Here is a 21,184-nt window from a genome sequence, read left to right as displayed (position 1 = left end):
CCGCACCAGATCACAACATAATCTATCCCTAAAATCCACATGACTGAGTCTTATGTCATCATCCTGAAAGCTGCATGTCTAACTTAGAGGATCAATGCATGCTTTACAGCATTTTTACTTGTAGAACTAAACACAATTACATGTAAGAAATGTGCTTAACTAATAATTGCGGTAAAACCTATATACAGATCTTACATTTAGCTAATAACAGATGTAATTATACATTTGTGTATTTTATAGGTCAGAGCTTTCTACTTCAGTTCCAAATTAAGACTATTTAACAAACTTTAAAACTATCCACTGACTAGTGAGAAGTTTGCTGCCATGGGGTAAAATATACCTGAGCTTTACCACTTGCTGCTGTTGTCATCCCTCAGGAACAAGTTTTTTTGCCTCTGCTGAAGCCAGACAAGCAGTGGTATTTGAGTGGGGTTAGAAAATTTTTTAGAGCTGAAGGGTTGCATTGCACCCTTATGTATAGCTTTTAAGGTGTAGGAGATGAAAGGCTACCTGGGCTTCTTGGGATAATCTTTTCAGTCTCCTGCCTCTGTTCACAATTTGTTGTGTATAAATATTGAGTTTGAATATTTAGAGCTAGTTCTAAAGACTCAAGTAGTTTAGTTAACCTAACTCTAGTCTAGTTTAGGTATTTTGTTCCCAGTGATTCAATGGAAAGATTTTTCTGGATACTTACAGTCTATTTGGTCAGAACTTTCCTCTTATTCTAAATTTAATCATTGTCAGCTTCCATGTAATTATTTGGATCACTCTTTGGTGTAAATAAGACTTCTCTTTTCTAGAAGTTTGCCTACATAATATAATTTCATAATCTTGTCTGTTTTCTGCCAGAATGATTACAACACCTCACCAGAAGAAACGAGGGTTTTTTTGTTCCTCTCCTCACCATTCCAGCAGTGGTGAAGGAGGAAGGGCTCTTTTTCCACATTTGTGAAGGCAGAGATTGTCAGCGATTCTCTATCTCTGTCATAGACAGTTGCCTTTCCTCTTTCTTCAAGATCAGCAAGCGTCTTTCTCCTCACCAGAGACAAGATATTTGTACAAAGTGCTGTCTTGGGACCATAGGAACATGGAACATGGTCTGTAAGAACAGGAGAGGTCTACAGCAATAGTGACATGTCCTACCATTATATATACATCTACCTTGTCTGCAGAGTCCACAGAGCAAGAAAACAACTGACTTGCACTTATTCTTCCTCTCTTCTAGGTGGACTAGTGCCTGTAGAACACAAGGAGTAATTCAACAGCATCTAGGAACTGGGGGTTACATGCACCTTCTTCCTGCAAAACAATCATGCTTTTTGTTACAGTAACATACCAAGGGTGAAAATTTAATTATTTCAGTGTAGCCTTTTATTTGTTTGTTCACTTTTATTAAGAAACTCTGAAGGCAAACTCTGAAGATAACAAAATGTAAAGACTGACTTTTAGTTTATGTGACTTTCAGGAATCATACCTGAAAGAGCCATAACACTTATTCCTAATTATTGCAGTGGAATCTCATAATTCAAGCATCTGGGGACTAAGATCTCCTCATCAGGTGTGTAATGCTTTGTGCCATTACAGCATGACGGTTGCTGATGTTGGTAGGTGTTCTTCAGAAATATGTATAATAGGAAGACATGAGCAATTTGGCAGAAAACAGCACAGATATTATGATAATTTTGAAAAAGCCTCTGCAAATGTAGACATTGTTCAGAGGGCACCACCAGCATAAGCAGTAGCTTCTTAGCATTCAGTTGACTGAGGTGCGGGTGTAGGCTCGCGAGATCTGAGGCAGTGTATCGCTTGCCAAACTCACTAGCATGGGAACAGTATTGAAATCACCAGGCCAAATTCTTTTTCAAATTTGTGTGTTCAGCTCTTGGTGACTTCAACCTCAGATATGTTTCTGTATCTGCAGATGTTGTTTGGCAGGCATAAGAGAAATTTTGCATAATCTTGCTGTAAAGTCCTTGGATGCTCATAAGGAATTCACTTTATATTTACAACCTCATCCTACTATTCTATATTTCAGTCAAAGCAAGATTTTCTTATAGCCCTAATTCAGCAAAGCAATTCAATGTGAACTTAATTTTACCCAAGAAGCCAAACCACTAAATTTACTAATAATTTCCTTTTTTTTTTTCCAATAAGTTAAGGCCAGTTTTTTAGTGCTGTGTGTTGAAGTACTAGCTGGAAAAAAATGTCTCTATATGCAATAACCTCTTTAAAATGTTTAAAACTTTAAGTGTGATATAGTCATTAGAGCTCCAGCTTTCCTGGTATAAATAGAAATTTCATGCTTGGTATGAAAAGTAGTTTTATAGGTTTCATAAATATGAGGCAAAGCTAACTGTTTTAAAATGAGCATTAAGTACCAGGTGGCATGTATAAATTGCCCTAAAAATGTTAAATAGAAAGATTTTTTTTTTAAATGTGCAGCATAAAAATTATGGAGGTTAAACTTGTAGGTGCAGTCCTTTTATCATAAGCATTGTAAAACTTAAAGAATTCACATGCAGTAAAAACCATTTTCCTTTTTACCTATGATATATTTCTCCTTTATAGTAATTCAATTTAAGTCTTGGCTAACCAAGGAATGACCTTCTCAAAATAAATCATTTTTTTCATGCTTTTCTATATTCATTAATCTGATGTTATTTTAATATACAGGAAATTATTGAATTTTAGCATTTTAAATGTATTTTAAATCCATGCACAGAAAAGTTAATGATAGTGGTATGTATTTGCTGTCTACATGGTGATAACACCAACTTGGTGATTTTTATCTCAACTTTTGCTGACTGGAGTTGATTTCTTATTAAAAGGACAAAGATAAGTCTCTTTAACTCAATAAAAAATCAGTTTCTTATTATAGGCCTAGTAAACCTCAGCATTGTAGAGAAAGTTTTTGTATAGTATGATTTTATCTATCAAATAAGCCTTCACAAATGTCAAGGATTCATCCAATTTAAACTTACTGCATAAAAGAGATCTGTTTTCCCTAATTACTTGAAAAGCACCTCGTAGTAATAGGATAAGACAGCGTAGGTGACTAGCCAATTACTTAGTTTAAGCTATTTACATCAATCCATATGCTATAAATTATGTCTAAACCCTCTTGCACTTCTGGAAAAGTGAATAAAATCATATAAGTTTATTTTGAATACAAGATCAGATATGATATGCTGAGTGACACTTAAAAAGAATGAAACAGTAACCGTAGCTTATTTTCAGAAGCAATCTTGACACTAATGCTAAATTACAGCTTGGAAACATCTAGCATTTTTACCTTTATGAGAAAAGGCTTTTTACATATTTAACATAATTCTAGGGAAAATATACTGGAATTATGTATAAAGATATGTACACTGTAACCAAAGGGCATTTATATTCCCCAGTAGAATACTTACAACAATTTTATTGCCATTTGGTGTCATTTTCTAACAGATATAAAATACAGCCAGTAAACAAACTAGACTTTAGATTTAAGCTGACAGCTGTTCCTTCAGAAGCAATATTCAGATATTTAATCTTAAGAATACTGAATATTTTAGAATTGTTTGAGCAAACTATACTTTTAGCATGTGAAGAACTGCATGCTTTTATATACAGTTCTTGGATCTGATAATGACAGTAAAAAACAACCTTAGAATAATCTACACATTTGTCACTCCCATATATTCCCTGGGCAAGTCTACAAATTGCCTCATGTTTTATTCTTAATTCCACAAATTCGTTTTTTTGTACACAGTGTTGATATGAATATTGGTCCCTATTTTTTTCCCGTATGTGCCTAAGCCATGAAGTTGACTTCAATGCAGTTTATGCATGTGAGTGCAGCTTTTTCTGGCTCTAATTTCATTAAGGGAATAAATTGGCCAAGTTTACTGTAAAAGCCCCACATGTTGTTTTCATAAAGAGTCTCACTCTTCATAACTCTTCATGACTTAGTAGTCGCTACAGGTTTATGGAGAAAAGAAGGAGGATCACTTCAGCTCAGTAACTGAGGTTGGTACACTACCTAATGACTTCACCATCACACAGCTTCATCATCTCACCAGACACCACAGAGGGAACAGCACAGCTCTGGCCTTTCCATAAGCTGGGTCAGCCGTGTGAGTGGGTGAGGACTCCTTGGCTGAGGAGAGTCTGGGCAAAGGCAATTATTTGGTGTAAACTGACCCACTTTAGCTGGTTTCAGCAGCGTCATGACAGGCTATCCACAAACATAGCCAGTTTATGAGTTTGTTTCCTGGAGATCCCTGTAAAAGTAGAGATTAACAGCAAATGATTTATCCCTCACAAAAGTGATTCCACCCACATTAATGCATGCAGGTGTGTACATACTCCTGGGCTGAGTAGGCTTCACCACATGCTGTCTGCCTAATTCTGAGATTTAATCTTGTCCCATAGAAAATGAATAATACTTTGCAACTTCATTCAGTGGGAGAATGATCCCTCTCGACATGCACTGATGTTCAGTTGGGAATTATACATGGTAAAAGTCAGCTGAGAGATACTCCCATGGACATAGGCATTTGAAGAAGTACAGGCTGAAAACTTACAGCCCTTTTGTTGAGGGTCATGGCAGTATAGCTAGTTCCACTGCAAATAAGAAGTAAATCAGACTGTTTTTAGATATTTTTACCAGTATATATTTCTCCTTTAATGCTATAATTCAATTAAAGATAATCAGTTTAAGAAAGAAATTAGTTGTCCAGGCAGTGCTTTCCATCCTGCTGAAAAGATGAGAACAAGAAAAACAGTTTTCATGGAGAAATCTTGTGCTTGTATGCTTTTTTCTTAAATTGATTCAGCTCATCTCACACGTGACATGTGAACCCTGTCCTGAAATGGACCCAGTCCGTTGCTCTGTGCGCTTGTAGGGGCTAAGCCAATCCATCTGCTGCAGATGAAGTGGATGTTCACAATGTGTCTCAGCCAGGAAGTAGTTATGTCTTCATACCTTCTGTTTCAGGTTGTTTTCCCTGTCAAGTATAAGATTAGGTCCTTCCTTTTTTCCCAGTACATAGCGGTATAGTTTTAAATGGGAACAGTGTCTATGAATCTATTATCAACTGCAGTCAAGATTATGTTACTATATGCAACAGGGTGGAAATGTAGGAAGCAGACTTGCAGCATGTGGCCATTTCTCATCTCCCTCGTTTTCTACAAATCCCAGGTTCTATATATTCTACACCTCGGAAACTCAGAGGGTCATGTGCAAAAAGATTTATTTCCTTCAAGTTGCCATGTCCCACTTATCTGCTGTGGGGACTGTGCTGTGATAGGACTATAAAAGGGATGAGACAGGTCCACCACTGGCTTTTGGCTGCATTCACAGGCTTTCAGGTAGCCAAAAAATTACTGAAATACCAGAACTACAGCCTTATAGCCTTATTCTGTATATGAATACACAATTTTAAATCATACTGATTCTTTATTACTTGCAGAGAACATGGGATAAGGAGCAAAGATGACATACCTAACCAACAAATATATTATTTTCATGGATATTTTAATTTTTTTTCCATGGGGGCTGAAGAGTTAGAGCTGTCTCCTTCAGTTGTTCACAGATGGGATGGAAGCAAGTTCAAGCTTATCCACTGTCTGAGCCAATGCTCACAGGAAAAATCCTGTCATAGCACTGTAGTTGTGCTGTATAACAAACAACAGTGCTAGTAATTAAGAGGCACTTTAAAAGTGCTATTTTGTATTAAAAAAATCCCTTTCAGTTTCAAACTACTTTAAACACTAAGATTTACTGTATTTTCAGTGATTTTCAGAATGATTTTATGCTGCAAGGGCAGAACCACTGTTTGTTGTGGAAGGTTTTTTGTAGTTTTGAATTGTTATAATCTTTATTCATCTATCACATAGTTTTACCTGAATCAGCAGTAAAATCTCTGAAGTCAAAGGATAATTGCCAAAACAGCATTAATTTATTTTATCCCAATAAAAAAATAACCTTTTAAAAAGTACCTTGCAGCTACACAGATTGACAAAATGCATCAATTATATTTTTGCTCACTTTATAATTACACTACAGTAAGTGCACAGTGAACTTTACTACATGGTTGATTAACCATAAGGTTACTGCTATTAAGTCACTCTCAGAAACAACAACTTCGACTTTAATTTAAGAACATAACTCTGCACAACTTCTGATCAAGTCTAAAAATCTGACATATCTGTACAAGCTTCAGTTTAAAATACACAAGCAAATGGTAGCACCTTAATTGTAGCAAAGGATTCCTATTGCTTCAGTCAGGCATGCTGGTTATGTGAATTATCAGGTTTTAAAGAGCTCTTGATATGTCTTAACCAACACCAAAGGAAAAGCTTTTCCAGTGAACTCTAAATATCCCAGTCCTCTTTTTTGCATACAAACAAGTCTTGTGAGGCGCAGCTGAAGGAACTGGGATTGTTTAACCTGGAGAAAAGGACACTCAGAGGAGACCTTATCACTCTCTACAGCTACCTGAAAGGGGATTGTAGATGGATGAGGGTCAGTCTCTTCTCCCAGGCAACAAGCGACAGGATGAGAAAATGGCCTCAAGTTGCGCCAAGGGTGGTTTAGTTTAGATATTAGGACAAATTTCTTGACAACCTGAAAGGGTTATCAGGCACTGGAACAGGCTGCCCAGGGAAGTGGTTGAGTCACCATTCCTGGAGGCATTTAAAAGACATGTAGATGTGGCATTCAGGGACATGGTTTAGTAGTGGACTTGATGGAGTTAGGTTTACGGCTGTACTCAATGATCTTAAAGATCTTTTCCAAGCTAAACAATTCTAGGAAATTAAATGAATTTAGTGTTCCAAATTCTGGGGAATTAGGATTAGATCTCCTAATTAAGTATACCCTGGTGATACTTCCACATTTTTCTTCTCAGATTATTGCAACTGGAAAAATATTTCTCTTTCTGTTAGCTCACTGATGCTACAGGCCCCCGTTTTGTCTTCTATCTTCTTGAACTTCATGTAATACAAAAGCATTGCTATGAAGCTCTGCCATGACTCTGTTGTATCTTTATACCATAAGAGAAACAACTTTGGACAACCTAAAACTGGACTATCTCTTATTTTGAAAGACTAAAACAAAAAAAAAAGTAGTAGCTGTTCTGTGTAATTGGTATCTAGCTGAGAAGAAAGAATAGCATGGTACAAAGAAACTTGCCTAGGATGTAGGATGTACAAGACCACTCCAGCGTTTAGTCACGTTTTCATGTGAGGTGGGGAATATCCCCTGCATTGTCTGTATCCCTCTATTCCAGAGGTAACACCACTTCCTTGCTTCACAGTGTATCAAACCCAGAAGTACAATAATGATTGTAAGCTATGTCAACAGATAGATTTTAGGAATACGCAAAAAAATACAATAGAAATTAGAGGTTATTCTGGTACATATACCTGTGTTTAATTTATTACAGCTGTGCTAAACCAGTTTGAGAATAGCAAAATTCTTTAAAACATTATTGGAGTAACCTGCTTTTTTGTGCTAATATTTGAGTAACGGCAGCTAGAGAGAGCTGAGGCTCAGTTACTTTTCAGTATCTGAAATTTGATTTCTCCTCGCATTCATCTGAGCAAAATTTTTCTTATATGGGCATTCTAAAACATGAAAACAATCAGAGCCAGGGCACTCTTGTGCAAAATGCCACCCACATTACACAAGCTGAGGATCTGACATGTGATGAGGTAACTACTAATGAACTGAGCTGAATCTGAAGCGGAGTCATGGCTTTATAACCAGTTTCCAGTCCTATAACATCATGTCCTCATGGCCATAATTTTCTTCTTTGAGGGCCTATTCTTTATTCACTCAAATCTTCTCCATGTGTCAAGAACATCATAGGAAGAAACTATTAAAGCAACGGGCGTAAAAATCCCCATTCCACTGTTTTACTTAAGCATTTAGAGTGAGAAAAATTAGGCAAATTCACATTTCACATGTGTTTAAATTGTTAATCTCACTGCTCTATCTGTATTAGTGAATACATTTACAGTAAGTTTTACTTTATAATATTTTGGCAGAACTGTTAGAAAAATTGTTATAAGCCTAGGAGTGGAACTGAACCATGAAAGCTAAACTGTAAGATGCTGTTAAGCTGGGTTATTAGTATGACAGAATAAAATTTCACACACACAGAAGCTTCTAAGCTGTGATATTTTGAAAGCAAGAAGACAGGGGTGGGGAAGGGTAATCAAAGTCATCTATGTTCTCTCTGATATTCCACTGAATACTGACATAATAATATGTTGGTTTTGTCTGTTCTGTTTTTCAGGCGTTTGGTGATATTAGTGAAGAAAGTCTTTTGTGTAATGAAATGAACACAGCCCAGGAACCCATAAGTAAAATGGATAATGTGCTGTGTACATCTACACGCATCAAGCTGAGGGAGAAGAAAAAGAGTACAGCAAGGTGGGAAGGTATTATGATCAGTTTCTGTACCTAGCTGAAGAACACTACTGACACCTAAGCATAAAATGATGGGAGAGATAGAAGAAAACAAATCATTTGAAAATACGGTTTCTCTTGGGAAGACTAGGGTGCAATCAGTTAGAGCTGAAATTTCACAGCTGTGTTTTCCAGTGTGTCTTCATCCTTGGGTAGTTTCATTGACTGTGTCCTGTTAGTTTTCCAATGCCCTCTAAGGAGTGAAGTTCAGTTAAAAGCACCTTGTGTTACTTTTAAATCCACAGTAATGTTGTCTGCTAACAGAGAAACCTTGGAAAGTTCACTTGAGCACACAAGACAAATTCTTTTTAGGGAAAACTGATCAATTTATTTTATGGGTTCTTGCTCCAATATCTCTCTTGTTGGGGGAGGGAGGTCATACTCTGTCATTGGTATATTTATATAATGTCTATCTCTGCATCCTTTTTTCTAATCTTCAGGAAATCAAATTGTCTCTGACAAGAGCTAGTTCCTGCAGTCATGCATATTCCATGAAGTTGTTTCCATCCTGATCCACATACATGGTATGGTTACTGTCTGATAGGATTTATGTTTCTGACAACCACATCTCTGTGTGTAAAGTGTTGTCCCACAAATGCTCCATTTGTAGCCCTTCTGTGGCTTCGACAAGCTTTGCAGTGTGGTGAGCTCATGGGATCAGATCACAGATCATGCAAACATTATTATTTCATATGATTTTTTTTCCTTCCAAACTGTGGGGCACTCCCAAATTTCTCAGGTTTGCTTGTTCCTGCTTTTTCAAGTTTGCTTGTACCTGCTAGCTGTGGTGGGGAAAATGTTTCTTATTTGTCTTTCAAGTTTCATGACTAAAACATTGACAGCATTTTCAGTAATTATTCAAAGCACAACACGATTGTAATTACAAGACTGCAAAAATGCCCAGAAAAGGAACAATGATGGCTTCATCTTCCAGTTCTGTAACCAAGTCCCAACAGGCTGCAAAATTTACAAGATCCCAGAGACCATTTTTCTGAGGTCTTCAGGATGGCCATACCTGCTTCCCCGGGAGCTACAGAAGCTTAAAGCAACCTGGAGGTTATCCTCATGCTTTCTTAGTAGTATTAAAGTTTTGCTCATTGGTTTGAACCAGTTAGTGCCTATTCTATTTAGCTCCATACAAATGCATCAGAAATTAAGTCATGCCACAAAGGCAAGAACTATGAGAGACAACAGAAGGAGAAGATGGGAAGGGGAACACAGGCAAGAAAGGTGAAATCGTTTGTGCAAGGCCACCAAAATCAGAGGCATGTGTAGAAATATAGGGCTGACTGCCAGTGCCCTGACTCTTGGTCTTCCCCGTGGTAGGATCCTTTTTGTCCTGAAAATACAGTTGGAAAAGGGAAGAGTCTCACCTTACTGCTATTTTGAATCATTTCTGTAGAATGCTGTAATCTATTAATTTAGTAATCAGTGACATTTTTCTAGCACGTATGATTTTCTGGTGTCCCTTTGTTCACTCTGGTAAGGGAAAAATTTTTCAGATCCACTTACCTTTGCAAGATCTTACCCAATATATTGAGCATTGTTGATTAATTTTGTTACTTAAATCTATGATTCTCATCCACCTGAATAATCAGGAAATTACATTAGGTAGTAACCTGAACAATCAGGGAATTACGTTAGGTAGTAACGTGAATGTTTAAATGTCACTCCTGAGAACAGTTTTTCTTTGGGTTTGCAAGATAACAATCTGGTTTCCATTTTTTTTTTCTGGTTTATTTTTTTTTCTCCTGATTTATTTGTGTGCATGTGCATATGTGTGTGGTTATTTTATGAGTTACACCCAAACAGAAATGGTGTTTAAATCTTCTGAATATTTACAAGAACTGATGCTATTTGTGTGGCTTCTATTGCATCAGATATTACTTGGATGACTTCTCTCTGTCATAACAGGAATAAAATTGCCTTTTTAATGTTTGCTTTGCCTGTTGACCCTTTAAACTGCTGTACATAACTTTGAAAAAGAAACTAACTGAAAAGAAATCATTCAGTCTCAGAATTTTTCTGTGGATTTTTTCTACCTGAGCAGCGTTGCTCTTTTCACCAATTACGCCAGATTTTGGGGTAATACCAGTTATCCCACAACAATTAATGACACACACAATATGGTGGAGGCTGCTGGGATTGCCTGTGTTCATGACTGTCCTGTGCTGTGAGTTAAGATGGTGATCTGTAACCTATTCCAGTTTCTGGGCGACTGTAGCAAGAAGACAGCGTGCTGTGGGCTGCATCATACTATGTGCATCTTCTTGGCCTCGGTTTTGTCTTTCAGCATGACTGACTATAACGGTAAAAATCCCTTTGGGCAATATTAATACCCCAGGTTTCCCACTACTGAGTTATGATATCCCAATCTGGTTCTGTGAGATTTTGTCTTCAGTGTTAGTAATACAGTGTTGGTAGTTAGTCTGATGGCAGGACTGACTTTATGTGTGGAACCACCACACCTTCAGTTCTAATAGGATTGTGCTGACTTTTTAGCAAATGTGGATCTGGTCCTGAGATCCGCATGAGGGACTTGATTGACCACTTTTATTCCCTCAGTTATATTGGAATACCTACACTGACTTTCATCTGATCTGGGATGTAAAATTCTGTAATTATGTATTTGTGAAAGATGAATTTAAAGTATGCTTAAATATTAAGTAGATCTACCCTACTTTTTTCCCAGAAAATGTTACATCCTTCCTATTAATTTTGATTACTTACATCCCACGAGTTCCCATGATTGTTGGTCAATATACAGTGGGTGGCATTGGCTTTGAAATTGTTTGCTGAAGTGCTCTTATCAGCAACACCATCCATAATGCTCAGTTATAGTTGGATAGTAATTGCCTGTCTATGCAGTGTTCCTTTACAACAGTTTTCTCCTGTGTAGCTATATATATGTAGTCATTACTGAAAAGTGTAAATAAAGAATCCTTTTAGTGGTGTAGTTTCCCTGGGTACCTACTGTGCTCTTATTATCTAAAACATACTCCCCATCTGTAGTTCTGTTCTATTAAAGGATAAAGACATAACTATGAATTAAAAATTAAAATGCTTGTTGCAGATTGGAGAGCAAGGTCTAATAGAATATATCTGGTGCTAGGCTCACAGTACAGTAGATAGATTACACTAAGCACCAGTTAAGCAAGAGGATGAAAAATGAGTGATTTTCATCATTCAGTTAAATATAGTGCTAAGTGGTATGTGCTAGCATTAAAAGCAAATTACTTAGCACTTCACCAATCACAGCATGAGAGCATTCCATTGGAAACAGTATTTCCAGTGATGCTCAGACCTCAGTTTTATTAAATAAATCAGCTGTTAATGCTTAAGGAAGCAGTAGAAGACATATTTTTATGGTAATATAAAGATTGAAAATGTAAAAATAAAGAGACACAGTACCTCATTTTAATTAAATGTGCTAAGAAAACCTCCCTCTCTCTTAACAACAAAACTCCAAGGTGCTGGCAAATCTGTAATTTCCTGTACTTTTTTTAGGTCTTCCTTTCTTCCTAATGAATATGACCTTTCTTTTTTTTTCTTCTTTATAATGACATCTTTTTTTCTCATAAATCCGCTGACATGTCACTGAACATTTTGATGAGCTTTTCTGATTCCCTCCTATATCTCCTTGATAGGATATTATTATCCAGTAATCTAAAGATAGGGAGCCTAATCCTTGGCACAGGTACTTTTTTGACTGCTCAGTTAAAGACAACGGAGATGTGAGAACTTACAGCATGAGAGGGTTTGACATTGCAGCCTACCTTTATATCCCATAGCAACATTATTTCCTCCACAGCAATGGTCATTGGGAGACAGTCAAATCTGGAAGATGTGAGTAGTTGTAAACCTTCCTGAATTTCAGACCATTCCTAAGCCACCGACTCCTCCTAAACAAGACTCATCTATTAGGAGCTACACAACAAAAGTCCTGGGAATGACACATGTGGAAGATGGTCCAAAGTCTGAGCCACAGCTGCATCTTCACCAGAATGATCAAATATTAGAAGAAGAGAAAATTAAAGTTCAGGTATAAAACTTACAAGACTGGGGAGCCTATGCATGAAGTTATCTTGAGTCCTTCATTTCACCCCAGTGCCGTTCTATGTGGAATCCTATTTTGAGTTTTCTTTTATGACTAGATTTGAAAGCTATTTTCTTTGTAAAGTCTATTGTGTTTGTCTGAGATAGAGTTAATTTTCCCATAGTGGCCCTCACAGTGCTGTCCTTTGTATTGGTAGCTAGAAGGGTGTTGATAACACACCATGGCTATTGCTATTACACACCATGGTTATTATGGATATTGCTGAGCCATGCTCACACACCATCAAGACAGTCTCTCCAACATTCTCCTGTTCACTAGTAGGCTGGGGACAGGCAAGAAGTTGGGAGGGGACACAGCCAAGACTGCTGAGCCAAACAGATCAAAGGGATATTCCAGACTGTATGATGTCTACTCAGCAATAAAAGCTAAGAGAAAGGATGAGAAGAGGATGGCATTCATTATTTATGACATTTGTCTTCTGGAGCAACCACTACATCTACTGAAACTCTGCTTCCCGAGAAGTGGCCAGACATCACCTGCTGATGGGAAGTAGAGAATAAAATCTTTTGTTTTTCTTTGCTTCCACTAAACTGTCTTTATCTTCACTCATGAGGGATTTCTTTTCACCTTATTTTCTCCTCTGCCATCCTGCTGAGGAGGGGAGTGATAGACAGGCTTGGTGGGCAACCGATGTCCAAGCAAGGTCAACTCACCACATAAAGAGAAACGTGTAAGAAGCGAGGGACAAACTGAAAAGATGAAAACCGAGAATCTCCTGTAGGCACATAATTGCAGGAGCTCATAAACGGAATAAAATACCATGTCTTCTTTGTAAAAATGATAATCAATATTTTTCTGTTGTGAGGGGAGGAAGAATAAGGGGCAATCAGCCTAAATATCTTGCAAATTTTTTTCTCATTTTTGTAACCTACCATACCTAAGGGATAAGCTAGATATAGTTGATCTATTTTTAGTACAAATGTTGGCTGGAGGTGTTTTCAGTTTTATTCTGGCCCTACATTTCTTGGATTCTGTGAAAATTATTGTCTGAAACAACTACTGTTTCCACTTGTGCTTAACACTTTAGTGAAATCAGTGTAGTCCTAACCCAGCAGAATTCTTTCTACTAATAGTCTAGGATAATGATGTTGGACCTAAAAGAAATATTTTGCAAAATCTTGACTTATTTCAAAAAGTTTCCTTGTGAAAAAAAATTGCCTTTTTTACAATGTATATTCAGAACCGAGACATTTAAGCAATGCTTCCTTCTCTTTGTGTAGCAGATTTTCATTCTCATTTCCCTGTCTTCTTCTACTTAAATATGCACTCCAAAGTTGGCTTTTTTTTTTTCTTCTTGTTTTACTATATCTTTATTCAAAGTACTTTCTTAAACCTTAAAACAACAGATATTATTTTTGGTACCAATATAACCTTTTCTTCTCAAAATACTTGAGGACGTGATACTTAACCTAGTTTTCAAAACAGAATTCCTTTTTTCATTTTCCTGGATGACACGTAATGGTTCTGATGCATCTTTTCTGTGTATGTCAATTCTGTCATATACACTAATATGAAATAATGACACAAGGTTGACTTAACTAGACATAATAGGGCATATTTCTAAAACATTCTGTGTGGGAGGTATATGCACAGATCTTGCTACTTGCTGATGAAATTGGGAGAGTTCTTCATCTGCACTACAGCATATATTTATAATAGCTTCCTATTCCAAAGGCGCAGAGTTCTTACATAATAAAATAATAAAAATAATTAAAAAAAAAGGACTCTGAACAACATTGTCTTGGATAAATTTTAGAACTTCACCATGTGCAGTGAATTTGGAGCAACAGACAACTATCATTGCATCCTGAACCAGTGCAGGAATGTGTATGTGCATGCTCATGTGTATAGAATGATAGCAGGACAGATTTCAGTGGAAAGCCTCTGTATTTCAAACCTTTCCAGAGTTTTATCTTCTGTTGATGTTGTTTAAGTCCTTATTTCCTGTCTTGGAATTCAAAATCACTATTCGAAGGCTTTTGTCTTTTTCCAGATATGTGTATTAGATATAAATGTATTAGAGAGGCTCTGAACTATCAGAGAACATGCATTACATTTTCATAATATCTTTCAAATTAAAGATGGAAAAGTCTAAATTTGTTGATGGTCTCATCACATGATTTTTTTTGTTTAACAATTGGTGGACAGGAATTGGTTATAGCCCTCCTATTCCTGGCTCCCCCTTGCCACATTCCCCCTAATTTTTAAGCATCGGCAAGTTTACCACTTTACATTGGTCTACTAACAACTCTTAAATGCTGTCTTTTCCTTATGAATCAGTGGCCTTATGCACATGTATCTAGTTTATCAGGAACTCAACATTTAACTTGTGTCTGAGGGTGTATGTATGTATGAGCTGAGGGCTTCTCTCTGCCCCTCTGACAGCCTGAGGGATTATAGAAGGAACGTCAAAAGAGCCGATACAGGCACAACTTGGACCAAAAAGAAAATAGTGAGTACAGACTATGAGCTGTTTCATTCAGGTTGCTAATTTTTAGCTTTCCTTTTCTACCCTTGCTATTGTTGCGGACACACACTCTCCTTTGAGCACAGCTGTGCCACCTGAAGAGATCCTCTACAGCTGCTTTTTCATGCAGGAGAAGTTCCCTTGGGAGCTCTCCCTCACCCAGTTCAGGATGAGTAGCAAATACCTTCTGTTCCAGCTGTTCAAACCTTACAGGGCCATGTTTATCCAAAACAGGTGCAAGAGCATTTGCATGAGCAACTCTACTAGCAGCTCCGAGTGCAGTCACCTCTGAGAGAAGGGTGGTGAGGACAGGTGGGAGCGAGGTTGTTATTTCTTCATCCAGCACAACTGCAGCTGAAGTGGATTTCTACTCTGTGTGTGTGTGTGTCTGTCCGGTTTAATGGTTTGTTTGGAAGTCATGTGTTTCTTAATTTGACTGTGAATGTTGTGACTGATAAAACAGGTCTTTGAGATTAAGATTAAAAAAAATGCAAGAAGTGCAGTTCCGTGAGAATGTGCAAAGAAGCAACACAGAGAGACTAGAGTACATTAGCAATAGCACAGGACAGTACAAAGAGATCTGTAGGCCTTTATCTGATGCTGAATGTTTGGCGTCCGTGCCCCACAGGTTGTAGGGGTTTACTTTACACTTGTAATCTGGTCCTGCGGATTTAAGACCCATTAGGCACTAAAATAGGTTTATTCCTGGAATAAACCTTCTGGAATAGATTGGAATAATCTTCCAGTCTAGTTTCAACTAAGGAAACCACTGGATGTGCCCTAAAATTATAGTGTGAAGCAGAAAGCACAGTAAGTGGGGACATTGGGAAGATTTTGCCTGAAAGTTCATCTAAGATATTTACCTCTGAAGTTACCCATGACACTGTGTTTGGGATCAGGAAAGACATAAAATGCCCATCTAATGGATCAAACTTGATGGCTGTCTTCTAGGGGAACCTGCTCAGCAATCTGGTGGCTTATACTCCCCACAGAGTAAGGTTGTCAGCCAAGTAATTAAATAGCTGTATGTTTTAAAATACATAAATATTCCTACTAACATGAAAAATATGGTTCACTTTTAACCACATAAACATGTTTTCAAAAAGAAAAAAATATAATTTATGAGATTTATTATTATTATTTTAATTATATACTCTGCTGCTGCTGCTTTCATAATTCGCTTTGTCTGTTCTGAGGGAGAAACTCAATCCATACTTTATCTACCAGTCATGTACCTTGGGGTAAAGAATAGCACTAAAATGGGAGTTGTCAACCAGATTCAGACTTAGGAACACTGAAGAAGTAATGGAAGACTTTGTATCTTCCCTGAACAAAACAGACATTACTCTGAAGAAGTAAATAGGATATTGGTTATGCCCTTGGCTTTCTCTAGTACACTTGTCAACTGCTCTGTGTGCTATGTCTAATTATGTGTCATGGACGAGGAGTCCCATGCACTGTGCAGGCTGCAGACCTCTGAAGACGACTCAGCTGGGCCATACACAGTCCCAGCTGTTATATTCCTGGGTAAGATGAAACAAAAAGGTGCTGAGAAAGATAGTCCTTCAAGTGAAGGACCCAATCAGAGGACTTCTCCAGGCTTCTGATCAGATGGGACCTGAACAGGAGAGGAAAGGGGCCTCATACAAGGTCAGAGCTTTGTCAGCAAAGGCTACAGTGTTTTTACTGGCTCTACAAGGTTCCAGAAAGGGGAGTGATTTGTCTGGGTAATTAGGTCAGGATTGTAGTAGTTTGGCTTCCTTTTATCCTTGTTATGTGGATAACTCAGATTTATTTTTTCTTCACGGATTCAGCAGTACAATTTCAAAATTGACGTGATGCTCATCAGAAGTTAGTAATTGGATAGTGCAACCCATTTATATGATAAAGCTGAACTGTTCATTTTTGGTTTCTAAAAGCTAATAGGCATTGTTCCTTCTCTGACATTTGATTTTAATGGCTGTAATGTTGCTCCTGTCTCAACAGCTATACGTCTGGGTGTTTTCCTTGACTCCACGCTTCCTCTGCAGACTGCAGGAGACTGTTTTTAACACTTTAACTTCCGGCATATGTAGTAGTTTCCTCATTCCTCCAAATGCTGCTTATCCCATGGAGCTGTCAAAGGCAAAGCGCTAGCATTCAGCAGTGAATTAAAGCTAAAAGGAGAGGTACAGGTTTTCCCAGGTCTGCACTGCTCTAGTTAATTCAGAAATAGCATAATCATTAAAAAAAATCTTCATTACAATTTTACGCCAGCCCAATCCTGAAAGTTGGTTAGGTGAGGTGAAACTTTGGTGAAAATGGATGTATAAAACTCCTCTGACTGTATCATTTGCCACTGAATGGAGTTTTCCAAGGTACCACTTTTGTTACTGTAGGACTGGCTTATTGCAGCTCCTTTTTCTTTGGCCTTCAAGCAAAATCAATTCATGAACTATGCAACACTGCTTTAAGGCTTTTTTTATGAGACTAGCCTAATCTACATATGGCATTGTCCCTACTTTACAGTCTTTTAATTGGCTACAAGCATCTTACCATATTGATTGAAAAATTCTTCTTACATTAGAGCTATAGCTAATTATGATCTTTCTCCTCTCCTTGTCTTCTTGATTTGTAGTTCACATCTCCTTCTCAGGAGCTCACTCCTTTATTTTCAGCCTAGATTTTCTTCTGCTGGATCTCATTCCTGCCCTGTTTTCATAAAACCTCATGTCTAAGCCACTGCTGTTAGCAAGGTACTGAATAAGATGGACCTGGGGCTCAGTGGCAAATTCTGCTTTCCAAATAAATACTGGGAGGCTCTTGATAGTATCATTACCTTATCTAAGATTGATTGTTTAGAGAATATTTCAGTAGCAAAATAGAAAATATAAATAAAAAAAAAGTCAACTCTAGGTGTTTTGTTTAGTTTTATGGAGGCTAAGTAGAGGTTACAGAGAAAAGGTCAGTCTGTAAATAAAATGCATATTTCCCTATAGTTAAAAACAGTAGAATCCTTACTGAAAGGGCTGTTAAAAACAATTGTCACTCTTGATAACTGTAAATGTGTAGCAAAGTTAATTCATGAACATATTGTTATGGAAGGAGTACCAGAAGAAAATGCTATGATGAAATATTGTTTTCCAGAAATCTGACTGTAGTAATTTCTCCCAGATTATGATCCAATGATACATGAACTTCTAACTCCTGCAAAAAAAAAGAGTGTTAAATATTGTGGAATATCTATCTTAAGACTGTTGCATCATGTTGCTGTACAATCCTCACTACTGATGTAATCAATGGGAAATCTGTCTAAGCAAGAAAGATGTGAAATGGTATGCCACACTGTCACGAGTAAAACTGATTGAAAAAATTCCACTTGACACACTGTGTCACAAATGGGGGGGCAGAAATTTTAGCATAATTCAGGAACTCAAAAGAGAGTTTTTCCAAGATCTGCAAAATGTTGTCATCAATTTCTTCGGAGTAAAATGTGTGAATTATTTTTATTGTTTCATTTTTTAATATCCATATTTCCTTCTTTTATGCCTTATTTTACACATTTAATTTAAATGAGAGCAAATGTGTTCTGGCTGAATGTCATATGTATGTTGTATATAACAGAACTATGATTAACTATATGAATAATTATCAGTTGCAACTAAACAATTCAGATGGATATTTTCATTAAGAAAACAACATGGGGTCATTATAAGGTTCTGGTCGCTGCCCCAGTCTTAGAAAAAAAATATAGTTCTCTGAACCGCCAATCTGAACTGGTGATAAAATATCCCAAGTAGGCTCACATTAAGCTGGATAATATGCAGGCTGCTTGATTTGTATTGAATATGTGTCTGGTGGCTGGAACCCACTGTAATGAACTAGCCCACAAATCACAGCTTAATGGGAATCTACTTATACATATTGCTTAATTAAAAGTTGTGAGCTTATTAACATGTGTCTTTGGCACTGAGCTTTGGGGATGTAATCTCTGTGCAAATAAGACTAGGTTGTAAAAGTTTTATAGATTGACAACGGTATTAAATTCCATACCTTAATAACCCATCATTTTCTCAAAGCATGGTTCCTATTCTGTATCTGTTCAAAACTGTGACAAATTATTTGTTTGTAATTCTTTACAGTGTAGGACTTTACGTGCTTGTTTTATCTCAGAGAGCTGGTGCCAATGATGTTTCATCTACTTCTATCCTCTTTTTTTGGGTGTTGCTAACTATTCTGGCTGGCATACAAGCTCAGAGACTTTTTTATTATAGACACCCCATGGCACAACACATTAGTTAGAATTATGCCAGTGTTTCCATTATAAACCTCTGTTTTCATGGATTTATAACTTTACTGTAAAAATTTGCTTCGGGCTCAAACTTGGACTAGAAGTTCCAAGAATGGGAGAGAACATTTTTTAACAATTAGAACAAAAATCTCTAGTATGTTGTTCTTGGTTACATGATTTTCTTCGTTTCTGTACAGCTAGTTTCAGAAACACTTCTGTCCAGTTGTTTTTTCTCTTTATCTCAGCTAATTCCACTTAATGTTCCTTATAGATTTCTTTTTACGTAAGGAAAAAAAGAATACAGCAATCTCTTGTACACTTTAAAAAGTCTTCTTTTTTTCTCTATGAAAATATTTATTTCCAACCTATTTGGTACCTCCCCTTAGAGGCTTTGCTATATGATGATGCTACAGGGGGGAGAAGAAGGAGGGGATTGTTAAATGGAAATAGAGACATGAGCTTTCAGAGGTCGTTGCAAGATTCCAGTGGTTTTTCATCAATATCACATGCACCATAGCTGTCCTTTCAAAAGAGAATCATACATTTTCACATTACACCCTCTGAATCACAGATCTGTGAAAGAGTGAAGAAAATAAAGATCTATTCTCACTAGTTTTGGTGTCTTCCTCTTCAGAAACTCTGCTTGAGAAAAAGACTGGTTAGCTGTGGTTATGCCTCCTCCCCTTCATGCCTCATTCCACATCAATGTCCCACCAGAGAGCAGATGTGGCAAAGAACTTTGGTTTTCCCCAGCTGACCTCTTTGTCAAAAAAGGGTTAGAAACCATTTCAAAATGCCTTCTTCATGCAAGAAAGTTGTCTTTGCTGCCAGCATCAGATCACTCTGAGTAAGTACAAATGAAACCAGATCTCCTTAAAGGATTTGGAAGTTAGAAGTGAGGACTTGAGTCTCAATGAAGAACTTGAATGTGGGGGGACAGATCAGTCTCAGGGGAACTGCATTAAGCCTCATGATGTTTACCAGAGGTCTACACAGTTCTTCTACCCTTGAGAGGACAGGCGAATGTGTGCTATACCTTTGTCTCTGTACTTTACTATCATGCTGTTCACACAAAAATCATATCTAGGGGACAAATAGAGATGGTTGTTCAAACAAACAGGGAGATGGGCAGGATTCTAGTATGCAGATCTGTCATATCTGACACAGACAATCTGAGACCTGTGCAGTGCTGTTTATATATATACATATATATATATGTACATATATATATATGTACACATACATACAAAAATATGCCTCTCTCATCGCCCACACAGAAGCAGCTCTGCAGCATTTAACATCCTGCTTTGCAGAGGCTGCTGAGCTTTTTGGGCTGGAAGTCAGCTTAAAGAAGACTGAAGTTTTCTATCAACCTGCACCCCAGGAAGTCTTCCATCATCCCCATATCACCATTGGTGAATCAGAGCTCAAATCAGTCCAGCAGTTTAACTACCTAGGTAGCATCATCTCCTCAGATGGTAAGATTGACGGAGGGATAGACAACAGGTTAGCAAAGGCATATAGAGCTTTCAGAAAACTCCATAAAAGAGTCTGGCAAAATAAACACCTGAAGAAAAGTACAAAGATCAGTGTTTACAGAGCCATTGTGCTCTCTTTTATATGGGTCCGAATCATGGGTCATTTATGGCCACCACCTGTGACTCCTAGAACGCTTCCATCAACGCTGTCTCCATACAATCCTAAATATCCACTGGTCAGATTATGTGACTAACACATCTGTTCTAGAACAAGCAGCAATCACAAGTACTGAGGCCATGTTGCTGAGAACACAGCTGCGTTGGGCAGGACACGTCTCAAGGATGAAGGACCACCACCTCCCTAAGATCTTGCTTTATGGTGAACTTGCCA

General features: G+C 37.5%; 1 protein-coding gene across 5 annotated transcripts in view; it reads left to right on the top strand.

Annotated features, from left to right (window-relative positions):
* Positions 1-20,141, top strand: part of LOC108494298 — a 192,121-nt gene extending 171,980 nt beyond the window's left edge. For 3 of the 5 annotated variants that reach the window (XM_017808657.1, XM_017808655.1, XM_017808658.1), the window contains one exon: positions 8,289-10,520. In XM_017808657.1, the coding sequence (XP_017664146.1) occupies positions 8,289-8,459 (171 nt within the window). In that variant the 3' untranslated portion in view covers positions 8,460-10,520. Of the gene's footprint in view, positions 1-8,288; positions 10,521-19,949 lie in introns of those variants that run through there. The other 2 variants (XR_001873808.1, XM_017808656.1) reach the window with 2 other exon arrangements.
* The last annotated feature ends 1,043 nt before the right edge of the window (positions 20,142-21,184 follow it).

Source organism: Lepidothrix coronata, unplaced genomic scaffold (genome assembly GCF_001604755.1).
Source record: "Lepidothrix coronata isolate B3197 unplaced genomic scaffold, Lepidothrix_coronata-1.0 Scaffold23, whole genome shotgun sequence".
Lineage (NCBI taxonomy): Eukaryota > Metazoa > Chordata > Aves > Passeriformes > Pipridae > Lepidothrix > Lepidothrix coronata.
This window is presented reverse-complemented; position numbering and strand designations above follow the sequence as displayed.